Source organism: Aotus nancymaae, unplaced genomic scaffold, assembly GCF_030222135.1.
Source record: "Aotus nancymaae isolate 86718 unplaced genomic scaffold, 86718_ANA_hifiasm-v0.15.2.pri h1tg000062l, whole genome shotgun sequence".
Classification (NCBI taxonomy): Eukaryota; Metazoa; Chordata; class Mammalia; order Primates; family Aotidae; genus Aotus; species Aotus nancymaae.
In genome coordinates this window covers 9,369,670-9,391,694 of record NW_026988476.1, presented here as the reverse complement: position 1 = coordinate 9,391,694, position 22,025 = coordinate 9,369,670, and the positions used below count along the sequence as shown (strand labels likewise).

Below are 22,025 nucleotides of genomic sequence, written 5' to 3'. Positions count from 1 at the left end.
CTCAGGTGATATTTAGTATGTCTTAATGAGAAGTAAGGATGTGGAGATACAATCCAGCTTGTTAACCAGCTGTAGAAACTTAAACCTGGGTATTGTCTGCATGTGAATTGTCTTCCTGCTAAGATTCCTAGAACCTTTGTTAGTGAGGTTTCCTAATGGTCCTAAGGCAGTGGTTCTTAGGACCCCCTAACTTAAATATTATTGAGTATCCAAAGAGAAAAAAAATGGCTAAATAGAAGACAGGTGGGTTTTCATATCTATTTCTGCAGTTTATTGTGATACATTATTTTGATTGAATTGTATGAAGGACTAATTAAGAAATTAAAAGGTTAATTGCAGTGTGGAATCTGAAAGCTTAGGAGTGAACTTTTTTGTGTGTGTGAGACAGTCTTGCTTCTTCGCCCAGGCTGGAGTGTAATGGTGTGAACTTGGTTCACTGCAACCTCCTCCTCCTGGGTTGAAGCAGTTCTCCTGCTTCAGCCTCCCAAGTAGCTGGGACGTGCCAGCACGCCCGACTAATTTTTGTACTTTTGGTAGAGAGGGGGTTTCACCATGTTGACAAGGTTGGTTTCGAACTCCTGACCTCAAGTGATCTGCCCGCCTCGGCTTCCCAAAGTGCTGGGATTACTGGTGTGAGCCAGGAGTGAACTTCTTGTACTTTGTTACCTTCAAACCATTGGTCTATTCTGCACTTTGAAGGATCATCCACCCATATATGGTATTTTAACATCATGAATTGACTGAGAGATATTGCTTCACTGAGTAATGCATATCTTCTAAATGTTAATACATTTTGTTATACAATATCAAATCACATTAATACCAACAGTGAACTCATCAGAAAAATCTTTCCATATTAGGAACTTGTCAAGCTCATGGTAGCAGGCACAAGTTTTAAAACAATTGAGTATTTGCTTGAAAGCTGAAGTTTTTATCGTTGGCAAAAAATACTATCAGTTGTTTTCTATGAAGTGACAGGTTTACTTCATACATTTTTAAGAAAATATCTGTATAATATCTAAGTACTAGTTATGTACTATCCTTGGGAGAATTGAGAAAATAGCCATTCAAAACATCTTTTGTTTTGTGTTCTAGATATTTTAATGCCTTTTGCAGATGTGTTTTAGATGCATTTTAATTTTTTTGTTATTGCACATTAGAGTTCTTATTTTTTCTTAACAACATGATATTTCTTGTGACTTATTTTTTTTTTTTGTCAAATGTAGTCATCCCTGTCCTGATTTCATTTTATTTCTCTCTCTCTCCCTTTTTTTTTTTTTGTGAGATGAAGTCTCGCTCTGTCACCCAGGCTGGAGGGCAGTGGTGTGATCTCGGCTCACTGCAGTCTCTGCCTCCTGGATTCAAGCAGTTCTCCTGCCTCGGTCTCCCAAGTAGCTGGGATTACAGGCACCGGCCACCACGCCCAGCTATTTTTTGTGTTTATAGTAGAGACGGGGTTTCACCGTGTTGGTCAGGCTGGTCTTGAACTCCTGACCTCATGATCCACCCACCTCAGTCTTCCAAAGTGCTGGGGTTACAGGCGTGAACCACCGCGCCCGGCCCAAAATAGTCTTTTCTAAACAAGTTTAGTCTTGGGATTTATTTTTACCCTTTATACACCTTTGAAAAATCCACAATCTTTTTTGATTAGCATAAGATTTTCTAGCTGTCTCCAAGATTCTGGCACAATAGGAGGAAATACTTTATTTTCTTTAATTTTTATTTTCTTATTTCAGTTAAAGAAGAGAAATTTCTTAACTGCTTGGAATGCTTAGATTTGTTAAGCTTCACTTTCTGTAATTTGTTTTATCAACATGTATTTGAAAGATTTTCTAAAATTAAAATTGTTGTATCTAATTCCCCCCGCCCCGTAATAATATCTCTTTTTTCTTCACTTAAATTTTAGAATCAGTTTCTCGTCCCACCATTGTTCTTAGCAACTTTAAACATCCATGTTGGGTTTTCCAGGCACCCAAGATTCACAGTTCAGTTCTTTTAACTTAACATCCTTCATCTCTGCTACACATAACACTTGAATATTTTTGTCCTCCCACACCTTTAAATTCTTCAGCTTCCTTCCATGACTAACCACTGTTGCAGTTTGAGAGCATGAGATAGAGCTATTGCCTACGTAGGAAAGCTGGCATCCTATGTAGGCATTTAGACAGTAAAAATGGAGCTGTCTTTTAATACTGGACCCTCCCCAGAGTGCCTCCTCTTTCCCTGGTTAGTAAACTTAAATTAGTATACTGATAATTTAATATCTCAAACTGGAGTTTGAAATGCTCTCATAATTTGGAATGTTAAAAATATTCTGAAGTAAGTTTCTGCAAAAGAGGCTAAATGATATATAAATTGGGGGAACAGTACTTATCAAGCGTTTTATTTATTGTGCTACAGATAGCCTATATTTGCACAATAAGAAAATTACCTGTCCAAAGCAGAAGTGCCCAGTTTTAGGAAAATCTTTTTGTTATATGCCATTAAACATTCTCTTTTATAAAGTTTAGAGAAAACTTTTTTTTTCAGATAGAAACCATCTGAGTTTTAGAACTTTATAATTTTGAAATCTGTTTATATGAATTCATGTAACTTTCAAAACTGATATGGAAAACGTAGGATCTAGGTTTTCCCCCTAATTTTGCATTTCTTTCCTATTTACCCTTAAATAAATAGGACACTTGCTATTTTTTGCCATCATCTTTTAGAATGAATAAAAAAGTGTTAAATACCTCTTATTCAGCCTTATGGATATAGAGAGTAGAGCCATTTATTATTTTGTTATGAGTTGCTTGCTGATTTTTTTCTGAGATAAATACTTTCATTTGGTCCTGATTTCTAATGTGTTAATATGGCTGAATGTAGGGAAAACATACTTATTTTGAACCTTTTCTTAAGAGGATCCTGGATTTAAAAATTTAAAAATTTGGTACAGAAATAAGAATCAAACTCCACAATGACAACCTATTTGGAATTCATTCAACAAAATGAAGAACGAGACGGAGTCCGATTTAGTTGGAATGTTTGGCCATCAAGTCGACTGGAAGCTACAAGAATGGTTGTTCCTGTGGCAGCCCTGTTTACACCACTGAAGGAGAGACCTGACTTACCACCTATTCAATATGAACCTGTTCTGTGTAGTAGGACCACTTGCCGTGCAGTTTTGAATCCTTTATGGTAAGTAAAATATATAGAAAAACTAATGTGGCAATGTGATTTTAAAATATAGGGGTTTTTTTTGCATATTTATACAAAAATCCCTTTGTTTTTGTTCATAGTAATTTTTTCAAATTAGGACAGTCAAAGAAATTCAGAGAGCTGTAAAATTTTAAGATCTAGTTGTTGTGAGTTGATAATATAAAGAGACCAAATGTAAAAAACTGTCACTATAAAAACTGTTAGATCCCATCAGTGTTTTCTGAATAGTGGTGGTGACTGTGTATCAGCCCATCTTGTGTCATTAGAAAAATCATAATTGGCCGGGTGTGGTGGCTCATGCCTGTAATCCCAGCACTTTGGGAAGCTGAGGCAGTGGATCACCTGAGGTCAGGAGTTTGAGACCAGCCTGACCAATATGGTGAAACCCCGTCTCTACTAAAAATACAAAACTTAGCCAGGCATGGTGGCGTGTGCCTGTAGTCACGGCTACTTGGGAGGCTGAGACAGGAGAATTGCTTGAACCTCGGAGGCAGAGGTTGCAGTGAGATGAGATGGTGCCGCTGCACTCTAGCCTGGGCGACAGAGCAAGACTCCTTCTCAAAAAAAAAAGAGTCATAATTGAATAACGTGGTGTTCCAAAAATGTTGTGATTTCTGTTGCTTAAGCCAAAATCTCAGAAATCATTTTATTTCTCTTTCTATTCCTTCTCCCCCCAGCCAATCCACTAGCAAATCTGGGTGATCTGCCTTTAGAACATGACGGATTCCGTCTTTTACAGTCTTTTATTCCATCTCTGGTAGTATACTCTGCTTCAAGATACCACCATCTTTTTCTGGGGCAATTTCAGTATCCTCCTACCTGCTCTCCCTGTTTCTATTCTTGTCTTTCAGCAGTCTGTTCTCCACCCAGAAGCTAGAGTTTTATGAATGAAAATCAGATTATTAAAATCTTCCAGTAGTAGCTTCTTATTCTTGGAATAAGAAATCCAAACCCCTTATCAAGACCTGTAAAGCCTTGTATGATCCAGCCTCTGTATATATTTCTGCCTTCATCTTATATTATCTATTTTCCTTATTCTCATCTACATAATGCTTTAATCCTGTTATCCTCTTTCTGATTCTTGAACATTTCAAACTTATTCCTAACTTGACATTGGTATAGTAGGTGTGCATTCTACCTGGATTCTTCTGTCTCCAAATTTTCTTGTGATTGGTTCCTTTTCATTCTGGTCATACTTTACTTGTCTATTTAAGAAGGCTGGGGCCGGGCTTGGTGGCTCAAGCCTGTAATCCCAGCACTTTGGGAGGCCGAGGCGGGTGGATCACGAGGTCAAGAGATTGAGACCATCCTGGTCAACATGGTGAAACCCTGTCTCTACTAAAATTACAAAAACTAGCTGGGCATGGTGGCGTGCGCCTGTAGTCCCAGCTACTTGGGAGGCTGAGGCAGGAGTATTATTTGAACCCAGGAGGCGGAGGTTGCAGTGAGCCGAGATTGTGCCACTGCACTCCAGCCTGGCGCCTGGCAACAGAGTGAGACTCTGTCCTCTGTCTCAAAAAAAAAAGAAGAAGGCTGTTTTTTTTTTGTTTTGATTTTTTTTTTTTTTTTGAGACACAGTCTCGCTCTGTCACCAAGCTGGAGTGCAGTGGCGTGATCTCTGTTCACCGCAACCTCCGACTCCCTGGTTAAAGTGATTCTCCTGCCTCAGCCTCCGGAGTAGCTGTGCTTACAGGCACACACCACCATGGCAGCTAATTTTTGTTTTTTTAGTAGAGATGGGGTTTCACCATGTTGGCTAGGATGGTCTCGATCTCCTGATCTGCCCTCCTTGGCCTCCCAAAGTGTTGGGATTACAGGTGTGAGCCACTGTGCCTGGCCAGTAAGAAGGCTGTTTTTTTAAAACAGCCCTCTTAAACACATTCTCACATTCTGCTTTGTTTTCTTTAATCTCTTATTACTATGTAAAGTATTTTCAGCTGGGCATAGTAGCTCATGCCTGTAATCCCAGCACTTTGGGAGGCTAAGGTGGGAGGATTGTTTGGGCAAAAAAGCAAGACCCACACACAAACACAAAGCAAGACCCTATCTCTACAGGGGAAAACACACACACACACACACACACACACACACACACACACACACGGGTGTGGTGGTATGTGCATTGCTTGGGCAACAAAGCAAGATCCCATCTCTACAGGGGAAAACACACACACACAAAGCAAGACCCCATCTCTACAGGGGAAAACACACACACACACACACACACACACACACACACACACACACACACACACGGGTGTGGTGGTATGTGCCTGTAGTCCTAACTACTTGGGTGGCTGAAGATGGGAGAAACACTTGAGCCAGGAGTTCAACACTACAGGAAGCTATGATTCTACCATTGCAGGCTGGGTAACAGAACGAGACCCTGTCTCAAAAAAACCAAAACAAAACAAAAGTATTTTTTTGTTTGTGCATCTACTTGTCTTTTATCTGCCTTTTCTGGAATGTAAACTCCATGGGAGCAGTTTTCTTTTGTTTAACTATTGTATCACCACACCTAAAATAATAGTTGGTACATATTAGGTATTCAGTAAATATATTTTTGATCTGAATAAATGTTTTCTAGGTCTAAGTGTAGATGTTACTGAAGTCATTTGAAGAAAAAAATTGGATTATTTTAATTTTGTTGATATTTGCTATGTATGTGTACACACACACACACACACACACACACACACGTATTTTTTGAGATTGTTTCACTCTGTCACTCAGATTGGAGTGCAGTGGTGTGATTCTGGCTCTCTGTATCCTTGACCTCCTGGGTTCAGATTATCCTCCCACCTAAGCCTCCTGAGTAGCTGGGACTACAGGGATGTGCCATTATGCCTGGATGACTGTTGGTATTTTTTGTAAAGACTGTGTTTCACCATATTGCCCAAGCTTGTCTTGAACTCATGGACTCAAGCCATCTGCTGCCTCAGCCTCCCAAAGTGCTGGGATTACAGGTGTGAGCTACTGCACCCAGCCAATATTTGCTGTATGTTAAACGTTATAATATAGTCACCATTTAGATGAACTTGTATATGTTGAACGTATGAATTAGGTATTGGCAGTATGTAAAACAACATGGCTTTTAAAAGTTACTTTGACTATCAATTTGAATATATTCATGTTTTAGGAAGAAATTAATTTTATTGAAATTAGGATTTCTGTAAAATTGAACTGAAATATGAACTGATATAGCTTTTCTTTTTTTAAAACAGTCAAGTGGATTATCGAGCAAAACTTTGGGCTTGCAACTTTTGTTATCAAAGGAATCAGGTAAGAAAACCTCCATTGCAGATGTTAATGTTAAAATGCTAGTTATGTAGAAAATGCATATTTAAAAAAAAGATAAAAATAATTATTTCTCATTTAATGAAAATGCCTTTTTAAAGTAATTAAATGATCAGGAAATACTTATTTTCAGTTTAAAATTTTATTATTCTTTCTGGCCAATAATTTGTTACAAATATTTATTGTTTTTTTTCTATTTGTAGTTTCCACCTAGTTATGCTGGTATATCTGAACTGAATCAGCCTGCTGAACTTTTACCTCAGTTTTCTAGCATTGAATATGTTGTTCTGGTAAGAACGTAAGAACAAATATTTAAGAAAGCTTTAAATACTCAGTAATTTATACCGAAATAATTATTTAATTGTGATGATTTAGAAGAAATCATGCTTAATTCTCATATTGATTTGATCGAACATTTCAAAGATAAGAACTGTTGAGGTCAGTTTGAGCAGGGTAATTTCTCTGTTGTAGTTATTTGATGGGTGGCCAGGATACTGGATAGGTGGTGTGCTTTACTGTACTGAGTAGATCAGTAAACAGTAAAGTATCAATTTTGCTTTGTGATTGGAAGATCAGTTAACAAATACTTAGTCAATATGATGTTGGAGTTGGCTGATGTATCCCCCAGGTCTAATTAATGAAAATAATCTTGCATTGGTCTTTCTTAGGAAAATCATTTTTCTTCTCTTTCTGATTACTTAATGTAGTTGTTTACATATTTAAGTGTGGAAGCAATAATATCTTTTATGAATTTTTTAGAGAAAACAATTATGGTTCACTTGGACCATTCAGTAATTTGTCCAGCCTGGCTAGTTTCTAGTCCTCTGAAAATCCAAGACAGGTTTACTAATTATTTTATGAAAGTCAAATGAAACCTTATGCATGTAGTTGAATAAAATGGAAAGTGAAATCCCCTCTGTATAACTATACCTAATATTCTTAAACTTAATTTTTTACCCGATGATACATCTTAGATCTCTCTCCGTGACTACAAATAACCTGTTTCATTTCTGAAATGGCTTTGCTAGGATTCTGTTGTATCTGTTACTTAATTAGTTCCCTATTGACTGTCTTGTATATTGTGCTTTAAAATACATATTTTTTCTTTTTTGTGAATTTTTTAAAAAGCGTGGTCCTCAGATGCCTTTGATATTCCTCTATGTGGTTGATACTTGCATGGAAGATGAAGATTTACAAGCTCTGAAAGAATCCATGCAGATGTCATTAAGTCTTTTACCACCTACAGCTTTGGTTGGACTTATTACTTTTGGGAGAATGGTTCAGGTTCATGAACTTGGATGTGAAGGCATTTCAAAAAGCTATGTCTTCAGAGGAACAAAAGATTTATCTGCCAAACAACTGCAGGTAAACGACAAGAATGGTAGTTTTCACCTATCTGAACATTATTCTATATATGTTTATAAATGCCTTCTGTATATTTCTAGGAAAATTTTTATTATGAATGACTAATATAATTGTATTATAACAAAAACTTTAAATTCAGTGCTGGCATTAGTTTTCTTTCATGTGCCTTACAGATCGGAGACCCTTCACTTTTAACTGTATCTTTAAAATTTAAAGTCAAACCAAAGGTATTTTACTAGAGATTTGAAAGGCTTATGTAGAGTCATGCAGAAGGCTAAGAGAGAGCAACCACAGAATATTAGCTTGTTTCTTTTTTTTTTCTTAAGAGTTCAGCTTTTTATTGAACATGTTATAAAAGAGGTTTAGTCAAAAAGATCAAAGTCCATGTCATCATCATACTCCTCAGGTTCTTCTTTATTTCCACTTTCTTTTCCTCAGCTGGGGCAGCACTGGTGGTGGGGCAGGACCTCCTGCTGGTGTAACACCAACTGGCAGGTCCACCCGCCCCTACATTGCAGATGAAGCTCCTGATGTTGACATTGGCCAGTCCTTTGCAAACAAGCCAGGCCAGAAAGGTTCAACATTCATATCAGCTGCTTTAATGAGGGCATTGGCTATGATGGTCACCTCATTGTCATGTAGAACGAGGTTCAAGTAGATGCAAAATGAGGTTCAAGTAGATGGTGGCCACGGTGTGGGTGAGTGCAGGGCTGGTGCTGCCTGACACAGTGGTAGTCACCTGATGAAGTGAGGGCCTCACCCGGTGTGGTCTTAGCTTCCTCATAAGAACCAAGCACCTTGGTGGCAGCTGAGGAGAGAGCTTTTCTTTTTTAACATTTCATTTAGGAACAAATACTTTTAGTATGTTTGGAAAGGGAATTATTTTGAGACTGGACAGTTTTAATGTATGAACTATGGCTACATATGTTTTTTAGTGATTTTTATTATTGGGACAAAATGAAGCTTTCTCTTTCAAGTCAAAGGAGTTATGTGTAGCATACTAAGATCATCTGCTCAGATGAACATCTTTTTTTCTACCCAGAGATTTTGATAGTCCATAAGAGAGTAGTAAGTGAATGTCTTGGGAGATGGTTGGTAGCATAAGGTTGTTCATGTAGGTACTTTGAAAAAACTTCCTAAGTAATTGTGGTGCAACTCCTAGTTGAAAACAGTTACCCCAGAAGATGATAGATAAGCCTGGCATAAAGTTGACAGATGTGAAATCAGACTTTAGAGGCCTCCAGGTAGACCAAAATGAAGAAGAAAGGAAGAGATTTTTGAAGATGAGTCTAATTTGAAACTTAGTGATGCTGCAGTTAACTAAAAGAACATACTAGAGGAATTTGCAGGTTTAAATGGGGAGGATAATGAGTAATGAAGGAGTGAGTCAACCAGTAGTGAGTAACATTTGAGAAGGTAGAGAAAAATTGAAGTTTGTTCTTTTTTTTTTTTTTTGAGACGGAATCTCATTCTGTCACCCAGACTGGAGCGCAGTGGTGCGATCTCAGCTCACTGCAACCTCCATCTCCTGGGTTCAAGAGATTTTTCTGCCTCAGCCTCTCAAGTAGCTGGGACTGTAGGCACCCACCATCATGCCTGGCTAATTTTTGTATTTTTGTGGAAACGAGGTTTCATCATGTTGGCTAGGCTGGTCTTGAGCTCCTGACCTCAGGTGATCCTCCTGCCTCAGCCTCCCAGAGTGCTGGGATTACAGGTGTGAGCCATTGGCGCTGGCCTGAAGTTTGTTCTTGTAAGAGGTTGTTGAAGGTAAGGAAGGAGGAGATAGCGAGGGAATTTGAGAGAGAACTGAGTTAAAGAGATGTACTTTAGGAGGAAGGAGAAGGGAAAGAGACTAAAGAGGATGAGTGAAAATAAGAGTGAGATGAGGAAAGTGAGGTTTAGGAGGATATGGTAGGGATTTCTTCAGGAGCACAGGAAGCAGACCACCTTGGAGAGGAGAATCACGTTTCCATGAGACAGGAGAAAAAGTGAACCAGTTTAAATCTCTGTGCTTTAGTTTTTTTCATTTATAAAATAGAGATAGTTCCCAGCACTTTAGGAGGCCGAGGCGGGTGGATCACGAGGTCGAGAGATCGAGACCATCCTGGTCAACATGGTGAAACCCCGTCTCTACTAATACAAAAAAATTAGCTGGGCATGGTGGCGCGTGCCTGTAATCCCAGCTACTCAGGAGGCTGAGGCAGGAGAATTGCCTGAACCCAGGAGGTGGAGGTTGCGGTGAGCCGAGATTGCGCCATTGCACTCCAGCCTGGGTAATGAGAGCGAAACTCCGTCTCAAAAAAAAAAATAAATAAATAAATAAAATAAAATAAAATAGAGATAGTAATAGTATGTACCTCACAGGGTAGTCATGAGAATTAAATGAATTGTACATTTAAGTGTTTGCTACTATTAATATTATTATTAAATTGTGAATTTATTTAGAATGGCTTATTGTTTTGATCGTAGAGTACCTTTTACTTAAATTATATAATACATACGAAGCACATAAAACATCTTTTGTTTTTCTTATTTTTGTTTTTGAGATGGAGTCTCGCTCTGTCACCCAGGCTGGAGTGCAGTGGCGCAATCTCGGCTCAGTGCAACCTCCGCCTCCTGGGTTCAAGTGTTTCTCCTGCCTCAGCCTCTCAAGTAGCTGGGATTACAGAAGCATGCCACCATGCCCAGCTAATTTTTGTATTTTTAATAGAGATGGGGTTTCACCATGTTGGCCAGGCTGGTCTCAAACTCCTGACCTCGTGATCCACCCACCTCACCTTCCTAAAGTGCTGGGATTACAGGTGTGAGCCACCACGCCTGGCCCTAGTATTTGTATTTTTAGTAGAGATGGGGTTTCACCATGTTGGCCAGACTGGTCTCAAACTCTTGACCTTAGGTGATCCATCTGCCTTGGCCTCCCAAAGTGCTGGGATTATAAGTGTGAACCACTGCACCCGGCCACATCTTCCTTTTTTTCAGTAGGCAAATGAATGTCTGCAGACTAAAATTTTTTTCTCCATTGAAACATTTTAATTTTCTTTCCCCATCCATCTGATTGAAAAGAGTCTGGTCTTTGCTCCCTAAATAGTCCTGGATTCAAATCTTAAACTCTTCTAGTTGTATGATCTTGGGTTTATGTCTTTGCTAATTATCTCATTCTTCATAGAAAGGAATAAGCAATACCTTTTTTGCCAGGTTACTAGTACTAAATGAGAATTCTCAGTATAGTGTCAAGCCTTATAGGGCTTTATAGAAAAACGTGATTTAAAATCTTGCTTTGTTACTTACTGGTTGTGTAACCTCAGACAAATTACTTAGTCTTTCTGACTGTTAATTTTCATTTGTAAAGTAGAAATGAAGAAGAAATCTATTTCATTGTTGTTTTGTGAGGAAATAATATATATAAAGATTTTAGCACCGAATCTGTTTTAAGTTCTTAGTACTAAGAGTTGCTGTTTCTGCTAACAGTATAGAAATACTGCAGGATTAGTTCACTAATTTTATCTTTGTACTTCTTTAGACTTTGATTTTCTGTTATATAGTTTTATTACTCTAGTACTTCATGACTAAGCATTTCTAGATTCAAGAAAAATTTAGTATGATAACATTTTTATTTGTCTAGAGAGGAATTGTGCAAATATCTGAAATTCAAAACAAAGCTGGCAGTTTGGTTAGGAATTACATTACAAAATGAATATATACATAAATACAAAGTATGTGAACCTTATAACTCCCCATCTCATAACTACTTATTACTGTTTCAGTTTTACATTTATTTATCTGATGATTTGATTAATTTCTGTTTTCTGATTTAATTTCCATGAAGGAAGGGACTAGTTAGTTTTTACCATTATATTCCTGCCTTAGCAGGTGCTTACGATGTAGTTTACTGAAATGGATGAATGAATATAAATTAAGAAGTATGGACATTCAAGTTACACGACAATTTATTTTGACTATTAATTAGAAATAAAATGTTTCTGAGCTAATATCCTTCCTCTTTGGTTATGTAACACCTTGTACTTTGCTCTCTCATGATGATTATTTTGCATTCTTGTTTTCTTGATAATCTCTCCTACTGACTCTTTGTTTTCTGAGGAAGGAGACCTTGTATTTTTTATTTTTGTGTTCCTAATGTCTAGCACAGCATTTTATACATGATAAATAGTTGACAAATCTTTGTAAAAGTAATTAAATGAATACTGCAGAAGTAATCTCTTTACAGGAAATGCTGGGGCTCTCTAAAGTGCCGGTTACTCAAGCAACACGTGGTCCTCAGGTACAGCAGCCTCCTCCTTCCAACAGGTAATAATTAACTATGGTGAAGAGAATTTGACCGTTTCTGTAGCTATTTTAAACTTTCCATACCCTTACCTTGAACATAGGCATTCAGTGATACTATATTGTTAAATACTTTTAGGAATATAAGTAAATTGTATTAACATACTTTTTAAAGAATTGAGGCAAAATCATGTCATTAAAATTTTTTTTTTGTCATAACCATGTGAGGAGTTACTTTAGTTTTGATATTTTGCTTATTTTCTGTTTTGAACTTTGGAAAAAACTTCTTTTTGTGTGGTTTTAGGGCGGCCAAGCTTTTTATTTTTTCTTCTTAGCTTTAGAGGTAGCTTTTGCCCTTAAGCTTTCTGGAGTGCAGTGGTGCGATCTTGGCTCACTGCAACTTCCGCCTCCTGGGTTCAAGCAATTATCCTGCCTCACCCTCCCAAGTAGCTGGGATTACAGGCATGTGCCACCATGCCTGGCTAATTTTCGTATTTTTATTAGAGATGGTTTCACCATCTTGAACTCCTGACCTTGTGATCCTCCCGCCTCGGCCTCCCAAAGTGCTAGGATTACAGGTGTGAGCCACCGCACCCTGCTAGCTTTTTCCCCTAAGCTTTCTAATCTGAAGTAGTATTACTAAAGTTGAGTTGATGTATTTTCTCCTAATTATTTCAGTAACCTAAAACTTACTAGACTAGTAAGTGAAAGATGAAGTCCTCAAGTAATACTTGGTTTGAGTGTTTTGTTTATTGCAGTTGTACTCAAAAGGTGGTTTCTGGGGCTGATAGCATGAAGTGTCATTTAGGAATGCATTTGAAATGCAAATTCTTGGGACACTCCAGACCTACCAAAAGAAACTCTAGAACTGGGACCTGGCAATATGTGTTAAAACAAGCTCTCTAGCTGGTTCTCATGTACTACACAAAAGTTTGAGAATCATGGGTCTGCTGTGTGTTCAAAGTATTGTTTTCTATTTTTAGGAAAGTGAAATTTGTTTCTTGGACTCTCACCCATGAACATTTACAAATGGCTTTTTATTTAATTTTGTTTCTCAGATTCTTACAACCAGTACAGAAAATAGACATGAATCTCACAGATCTTCTGGGAGAACTCCAGCGAGACCCTTGGCCTGTACCACAGGGAAAGAGATCTTTGCGTTCCTCCGGAGTGGCCCTTTCCATAGCTGTAGGACTACTGGAGGTAGGGAAGATGGTTTTGTTTTGAAATGTAAAGTGTGTGTGTGTGTGTGTGTGTGTGTGTGTGTGTATGTGTGTGTAATTGTAAGGATATAGGAAGAACCAAATTGCTTTTTTTCCTCCCTATTCTCTCACTCAGCATCAACAAAGAATACTTCTGTGGTTTTCCCCCACATACCAACCAAACAGTTCTGACTTCGATACCAGCTGGGTGTCTTATAATTCAGTTCAATTCTGTCACTATCTAACTGGAGATAACATCACGTCTCACAGATTGAGGGCTCAGTCCCACAAGACTGCCCACCACTTCAGTGCCAGTCATAAGTAGTAGGTTGTTACCTATACTTCTGACAGACTGGCTGTAAATTGGAGGTTCCCATGACACTCTCCTTGGGTTTGATTAATTTGCTAGAATGGCTCAGAGAACTCTAGGAAACACATTACTTAAGTTTCCTGGTTTATGCCGGAGATATTACAAAGAATATAGATGAACAGTCAGATGGACTAAATGCATAGAGTGAAGTGTGAGAGAAGGGGTTCCAAGTTTTTATGCCTTCTCTGGGGTACCACCCTCCAGGAACCTCTACATATTCATTTGTCTGGAAGCTCTTCAAACTGTGTTCTTTTGGGTTTTCACGAAGGCCTCACTACATAGGCATGATTGATTACATCACTAGCCACTATCCCCTCTCTTTTGGAGGATGGGGGTGTGGAACTGAAAGTCTCAACCTTCTAATCATGCTTTAGGCTTTTCAGTGACCAGCCCACATCTTGAAGATACCTAGGAGTCTTTTATTTTTATTTTTTTAGAGACCGGGTTTCTCCATGTTGGTCAGGCTGGTCTCGAACTCCCGACCTCAGATGATCCACCTGCCTCGGCCTCCCAAAGTGCTGGGATTATAGGCATGAGCCACTGCACCTGGCCTAGGAGTCATTATATTAACACACAAAAGGTACTCTTGGCTGGGTGCCTCATGACTGTAATCCCAGCAATTTGGGAGTCTGAGATGGGAGGATCACCTGAGCTCTGGAGTTCGAGACTAGCCTGGCCTACATGGCAAAACCCCATCTCTACTAAAAATTCAAAAATTGGCTGGGTGTGGTGGCAGGCGCCTGTGATCCCAACTACTTGGGAGGCTGAGGCAGGGAGAATTGCTTGAACCCGGGAGGTGGAAGTTGCAGTGAGCTGAGATTGCCTCACTGCACTCCAGCCTAAGTGACAGAGTGAGACTCTATCTCAAAAAAAAAAAAAAAACAACCAAAAAGCCCAAAAAACAAAAGGTTATCTTATCATTCTACAGATTCCAAGGCTTTTAGGAGCTGTGTGTCAGGAAAGGAGAGGAAAAATCTATTTCACGGTATAATGGGAAATGGTATGTATAAGATAATATCGAGTAAAAAAGAAATCAGATTATAGGACAGTGAGTGTATGATTTTATCTATGTGAAGTATTTTCCTCCAGTGTATTGTCTTGTATATTGTTTTGTATATATCCTGTACAGACAGGATTCTGGAAAGAATTTCACCCAGATGTTAACAGTGGTGCAGTAAGTGGAGTTTTAAATAGAATTCAAAAATTTTATGCTATACATATCTTAGCTTTAGAATGACAAAATAATTTAAAAAATTTTTTTGAGACGGAGTTTTGCCCTTGTTTCCCGGACTGGAGTGTAATGGCGCAATCTCTGCTCACTGCAACCTCCGCCTCCCAGGTTGAAGTGATTCTCCTGCTTCAGCCTCCTGAGTAACTGGGATTACAGGTGTGCGCCACCATGTCTAATTTTGTATTTTTAGTAGAGATGGGGTTTCTCCATGTTAGGCTGGTCTTGAATTCCTGACCTTAGGTGATCTACCTCGACCTGCCAAAGTGCTGGGATTATAGGCGTGAGCCACTGCACCTGGCCTTAAAATGTTTTTTTTTAAAATTTGAAATACTATCAAATTTACAGAAAAGATGCAAGAAGTGTACAAATAATTTTTTTCTCCAAACTGAGATTGTGAACCTGAATATCTGAGACAGTCTCAATTAATTTAGAAAGTTAATTTCGGGTTGGGTATGTTGGCTCACGCCTGTAATCCCAGCACTGTGGGAGGCCAAGGTGGGTGGATTGCTTGAGGTTGACACCAGCCTGACCAACATAGTGAAACCCTGTCTCTACTAAAAATTAGCTGGGTGTGGTGGTAGGCACCTGTAGTCCCAGCTACTTGGGAGTCTGAAGCAGGAGAATCACTTGAACCTGGGAGGCAGAGGTTGCCCTGAGCCGGGTTCATGCCACTGCACTCCAGCCTGGGTGACAGAGCAAGACTCTGTCTCAAAAAAGAAAGAGAAAGTTTGTTTTGCTAAGGCTGAGGACACATGCCCATGACACAGCCTCTGGAGGTCCTGATGACATGTGTCCAACATGGTCAGAGCACAGTTGGTTTTACACATTTTAGGGAGACATATATGTAAGATGTATGTTGGTTCTGTCCAGATAGGGGGACAACTCAAGCAGGGAGGGGCTTTCAGGTCTCAGGCAGGTGAGAGACAGGTAGGTGAGAGACACAGGGAGTTCTGATTAGCCTTTCCCAAAGGAGGCAGGCAGATACTCATTTATCTTAGTGAGCAGAGGAATGACTTTGAATAGAATGGGAGGCAGGTTTGCCCTAAGCAGTTTCCAGCTTGACTTTTCCCTAGGATTTTCTCAGTCCTAGAATATATAGAATAGTTTCAGAGTTTCTATCTTATACCTCTGTTAGAAAGAAGCTTAGGAGTTAGAGCTCATTATTTGTTTAATGTTCTGAGAACATATAGTATAAAATACAATGTTCAAAAGTTAAGTGGGTTATTCCCCTCCACTACCCTTAGTGTGATTATGTTATTCTTTCTTATTTTATTTGTATCTGCTAGTAAATTATTTAAGAAGACTTAAGAGTACAGAATTTTCTGAGCTGTTGAATGTTTAAACATTTTTCCTATGGTGCTGATAGTCAAAGAACAGCTTGGTTGGATATCAAAAGCCTTGGTTCTCATTTTTTTTCCTGGAGTTTTCAGAAAATGCTTCTTCATTGTTTTCTTGCCTTCATGTGTTTTTATTTTTTTTTAAAAACAGAACCTCTGTTGCTCAGGCTGGAGTGCAGTACGTGATCATAGCTCACTGCAGCACTGCAGCCTCAAACTCCTGGTCTCAAGCAATCCTTCCACCTCAGACTCCTCCCAAGTAGCTGGGACTACAGGCCAATGCCGCCATACCCAGCTAATTTTTAAGTTTGTAGAGACAGAGTCTTGCCATGTTGCTTAGGCTGGTCTCAAACTCCTGGTCTCAAGTGATTCTCCCACCTTGGCTGATGTTTTTTGAGAAGGCTGATGCCAGTCTTATTTTCTTGCTTTTATAAATTATTTGATCATTTTCTTGACGGTCTTGAGGCATTTTTCCTTGGAGGGTTTTTGTTGCAGGTTAATTTTCTCTAGTATGTGGTAGGCCTTCTTTTATGTGTATTTTTTCCTGTAAAGGTTTCTTATAGCTTTAAATATTAGTTTTGTTCCATTATCTTCTTTAAGAGCTCCTGGCTGGGCACAGTGGCTCATGTCTGTAATCCCAGCAGTTTGGGAGGTCGAGGTGGGCGGATTACATGAGGTCAGGAGTTTGAGACCAGCCTGGCCAACATGGTGAAACCCTGTCTCTACTAAAAATATAAGAATTAGCCAGGCGTGATGGCATACACCTATAATCCTAGCTACTCTGAAGGCTGAGGCAGGAGAATTGCTTGAGCCTGGGAGATGGAAGTTGCAGTGAGCCAAGATTGTGCCACTGCATTCCAGCCTGCCAACAGAGCGAGACTGTTTCAGAAAAGAACAAAAAAACTCCCATTATATATAAATTTACTCTTCTTTGCTTGCTTGTTTCAGCAGTCTTTCTATTTCTTTGTTTCATTTTCATTCTCTTTTTTTTTTTCTTTTCTTTAGTGCCTCTTACTAAGTTTTCATTTGAATCTGTAGTTGTTCTTCTAGGCCTGCTGTTTGCTTCCCTCTTTTCTTTTCCCAAACTGCCCTTGATCTTTTTGAAGACTTGCAGTGAGAGTATGGGAGATGTGGTTTATGAGGATTTAGTAGTTTTTTTCCCCCCACTTATAGAAAATTTGAAGTTTGGATGTTCTTTGTGTTGCAGTTTTATGAAAGTATGTGTATATAGTTTTATTTGCTCTTGTTCTTCATTTTTTCAGCTTTACATGACTGCTATTAAATATCAGAATGAAGAGGGTATTTTTGTTATTAGTTAAGGAAGTTATAGAAGTAAGCATACCTTGTGAAAACATTTAAACAATATGCAATGGTGTATACAAATAAGTAGAAGGCAACTCCTTGTTCTCCAGATTTGTTAACCATATGATTTAATTAAATTAATTAGTTAATTTATTTATTTTTGAGATGGAGTTTCGCTCTTGTTGCCCAGGCTGGAGTGCAGTGGTGCGATCTCAGCCCACTGCAACCTCCACCTCCCGGTTTACGTGATTCTCCTGCCTCAGTCTCCCAAGTAGCTGGGATTACAGGTGCCCACCAGCATGCCTGGCTAATTTTTTGTGTTTTTAGTAGAGAGGGGATTTCACTGTGTTGGCCAGGCTGGTCTCGAACTCTTGACCTTGTGATCTACCCACCTTGGCCTCCCAGAGTGTTGGGATTACAGGCGTGAGCCACTATGCCCGGCCTGTATTTTTTTTAGTAGAGAAAGGGTTTCTCTATGGTGGCCAGGCTGGTCTGGAACTCCTGGCCTCAAGTGATTCGTCCAAAATAATAACTTATCTCTTATTTCACTGGCATCTTGTCAGGAAGGGGAAGTAGATTGGGGTATTCAATCCATTAACTTGAACTAGAAGTGTAAGTCATGCATTCTTACGTTTCTTTCTTTCTTCCTTTCTTTTTAGGGGTGGGGACGGAGTCTTGCTCTGTCGCACAGGCTAGAATGCAGTGGTGCAATCTTGGCTCACTGCAACCTCCACCTCCCGAGTTCAAGCAATTCTCCTGCCTCAGCCTCTTGAATAGCTGGAACTCCAGGCATGTGCCACATGCCCAGCTAATTTTTGTATTTTTAGTAGACAGGGTTTTACCGTGTTGGCCAGACTGGTTTCGAACTCCTGACCTCAGGTGATCCACCTGCCTCAGCCTTCCAAAGTGCTGGGATTACAGGTGTGAGCCACCGGGTCTGGCCTCTTTTTTTTTTTTTTTTGAGATGGAATCTCACTTTGTTGCCCAGGCTGGAGTGCCATGGCATGATCTCAGTTCACTGCAGCCTCTGCCTCCTAGGTTCGAGTGATTGTCCTGCCTCAGCCTTCCAAGTAACTGGATTACAGGTGTCTGCCACCATGCCCAGCTAATTGTTTTGTATTTTTAGTAGAGTTGGAGTTTCACCATGTTGTCCAGGCTGGTTTTCAACTCCTGATCCCAGGTGATCCACTCACCTTGGCCTTCCAAAGTTATGGAATTACAAGTGTGTGCCACTGCACCTGGCCTTTTTTTGTTTTAAATCATATTTGTGTTCTAAACATCAAAAACAAAAGTGAAACACTAACAACAAAACAGAAGAACCAGGTGCAGTGGCATGTTCTTCTCATTCCAGCTACTTGGAAAGCCCAAGTGGGAAGATCACTTGAGCCTAGGAGTTCAAGTCCAGCATTGGCAACATAGTGAGACCCTGTCTCTAAAAAAAAAAAAAAAAAAAAAAAAACCAAAAAAACCAAAAAATGTTCACTCTTCCATTTCTCTTTCTACTCTTCCCAGTCTGAGATGAGTTAAGTAGGAGAAATATCCTTGTTTATAGGAATTAGGCTTATAGATTAGTTTAGAATTAGGAATGTACTACTGTTTACCATAGGATTTTAAAAAAAGTTGTTCACCTTTGTTTTTAAATTTCATTGTAAACATTTGATTATTTTATTTCTTAGAAAATATATGCTTTTCTCTTATTTAGAAGGAATATATAAACCATTATCAGACATGTATATCTGTATGTTTTCTTTTAAACTCTTGACTGTGTCTTTTAATAGTGTACTTTTCCCAATACTGGTGCTCGTATCATGATGTTCATTGGCGGTCCTGCTACTCAGGGGCCTGGAATGGTGGTTGGAGATGAGTTAAAGACACCTATAAGATCGTGGCATGACATTGAAAAAGACATTGCCAAATATGTTAAAAAAGGAACTAAGGTAATTTTGACTTTTAAATCTTTTTACCTTATTGGAAAACAGGCATTCATTTGCTAGAAGAAGAAGAATAAAAATAGTTTTTGATAGAAATTGATATTATACAGTTTGATACTATAACTGCTTTGGGAATTAGAGAAATATTCATTTTTTCTTGATAACTTGTTATAATTTTTCTGGTTTGAAATAATTAAATATTTAATAGTAGGCATCAGTAGGCATCTCCTTAAAAATCATTCCTGAGAGAAACATTCTATGCCTCTTTAAATATTCATGTTAAAGAATATCTTTCTCTTTAGGAAAAGTTGTTTTCACATTTTTCAGTTTTTCATTTCCAAGAGGCAGTCCTTAATTTTTTCTTCAGATACGAATATTGTTCATAGCTTAAATAGTGCATCATTTTCTTGTGAGTTGTTTTATGTTCATCTAATTTCCCATATTTGGGTTTGTGTAAGTACAGTTTGATGTTAATTTTTGACTCTCTTATATTGGTTCTATTTGTTTTTTTCTTTTCTTTTTTCGAGACCGAATTTTGCTTTTGTTGCCCAGGCTGGAATTCAATGGCACGATCTCGGCTCACCACAACCTCTGCCTCCCAGGTTCAAGCGATTCTCCTGCCTCAGCCTCCAGAGTAGCTGGGATAATAGGCATGCACCATCACGCCTGACTAATTTTTGTATTTTTAGTAGAGATGGGGTTTCTCCATGTTGGTCAGGCTGGTCTCGAACTCCCAACCTCAGGTGATCCACCCATCTCAGCCTCCCAAAGTGCTGGGATTGTAAGTGTGAGCCACCACGCCCAGCCTGTTGGTTCTATTTGTTAATGTCTCTAGAGTTCAGTTTTAGTTTGGTTTGTGCTGTATCATCTTGTATTTTTTTGATAGTCATTACCAGTATATATATATATATATATTTTGATCCGTTAATGGAAAAAAGATTGAAGGACGATTTTGTATATTATTTTAATTAAAAAATCTTTTGTAGCATTTTGAAGCATTGGCTAATCGAGCTGCTACGACTGGCCACGTTATTGATATCTATGCATGTGCATTAGATCAGACAGGTCTCCTGGAGATGAAATGCTGTCCCAATCTTACTGGGTATGTATTTAAACTTTTACAGTTTTTGTAATTACAAGCAAATGATAACATTTACTGATATAAACCAATAATGGCCGTTTAGAGAAAAAAGTCATCTTCTTACTACTTCAGGGAACACATCTGTAATAGCTTTTGGTACACCTTTCAGTAAAGCACACTTTTAAATTTTTTCTAAAATATGGAGTTATAGAGTTTTTCTAAAATATGGAGTTATAAAGGTCCAATCCTGTGTCTGTCTTTTTTTTTTTTTTATTTGAGATGGAGTCTCACTCTTGTTGCTCAGGCTGGAGTGCAATGGCATGATCTCTGCTCACTGCAACATCCACCCTTCTGGGTTTAAGCGATTTTCCCATCTCAGCCTCCCAAGTAGCTGGGATTACAGGCATGTGCCACCACACCTGGCTTTTTAGTAGAGATGGGGTTTTTAGTAGAGATGGGGTTTCTCCATGTTGGTCAGGCTAGTCTTGAACTCCCGACCTCAGGTGATTCACCCGCCTCAGCCTCCCAAAGTGCTGGGATTACAAGTGTGAGCCACCGCGCCTGGCAGATCCAAGACTGTTTGTAAAGCTCACTTTGATATCTTCAAGTCGTTATTTTGTTTTATTATATTAACAGCATTTTTGAGATATAATTCATGTACCATAAACTTACCATTTACGATGTAAAATTTGATGCTTTTAGTATTTTCACAGGCTGCACAGCCATCACCATAATTTGTTTTGAACATTTGCATTACCCTAGAAACTTTGTACCCATTAGCAGTCACTTGCCATTACTCCCTCCTTTCCCTTCTCACCACCCTCTTAGCCTTAGATAGTTGATAATTGCCTGTTCTGGTTATTTTTTCTTTTTTTTTTTGAGACGGAGATTAGCTCTTGTTTCGGAGCGCAATGGCGTGATCTCGGCTCACTGCAACCTCCACCTCTCTGGTTCAAGCAATTCTCCTGTCTCAGCCTCCTGAGTAGCTGGGATTACAGGCGTGTGCCACCACGCCTGGCTAATTTTTTGTCTTTTCAGTAGAGATGGAGTTTCTCCATGTTGTTCAGGCTAGTCCCTAACTCCTGATCTCAGATGATCTGCCTGCCTTGGTCTCCCAAAGTGCTGGGGTTGCAGATGTGAGCCACCGCGCTGGCCTGTTCTGGATACTGGATATTTGTATATAAATTGTCATTAATCTAGGATGCATTATCAGGTATAATGATAACATAGATCATTATAGATAACATGTTTGTAGAAAATCTGAAAGAATCTGTAAATATTGGAATTAATATGTGAAGTTGGCAAGACTTCTGGGTCAAGGTCAGTGTACAAAGTTTAATTATATATTTATATACCAGTAACATAAATAAAAATATTTAAAAGGATACAATATCTAATAAGCACCAGAGATAACATAAAAACTTTTTAGA

General features: G+C 38.9%; 1 protein-coding gene and 1 pseudogene across 2 annotated transcripts in view; one reads left to right on the top strand and one right to left on the bottom strand.

The window, feature by feature from the left end:
- SEC23A (SEC23 homolog A, COPII coat complex component) overlaps window positions 1-22,025 on the top strand; it is a 68,221-nt gene that overhangs the window by 2,175 nt on the left and 44,021 nt on the right. The window contains exons 2-9 of one of the 2 annotated variants that reach the window (XM_012469269.2): window positions 2,936-3,177; window positions 6,423-6,480; window positions 6,699-6,785; window positions 7,624-7,860; window positions 12,086-12,165; window positions 13,200-13,344; window positions 19,362-19,520; window positions 20,501-20,616. In XM_012469269.2, coding sequence (XP_012324692.1) covers window positions 2,957-3,177; window positions 6,423-6,480; window positions 6,699-6,785; window positions 7,624-7,860; window positions 12,086-12,165; window positions 13,200-13,344; window positions 19,362-19,520; window positions 20,501-20,616 — 1,103 coding nt within the window. In that variant the 5' untranslated portion in view covers window positions 2,936-2,956. Of the gene's footprint in view, window positions 1-2,898; window positions 3,178-6,422; window positions 6,481-6,698; window positions 6,786-7,623; window positions 7,861-12,085; window positions 12,166-13,199; window positions 13,345-19,361; window positions 19,521-20,500; window positions 20,617-22,025 lie in introns of both variants that reach the window. The other variant, XM_012469280.2, reaches the window with a different exon arrangement.
- Window positions 8,223-8,523, bottom strand: LOC105729036 (large ribosomal subunit protein P1-like; annotated as a pseudogene).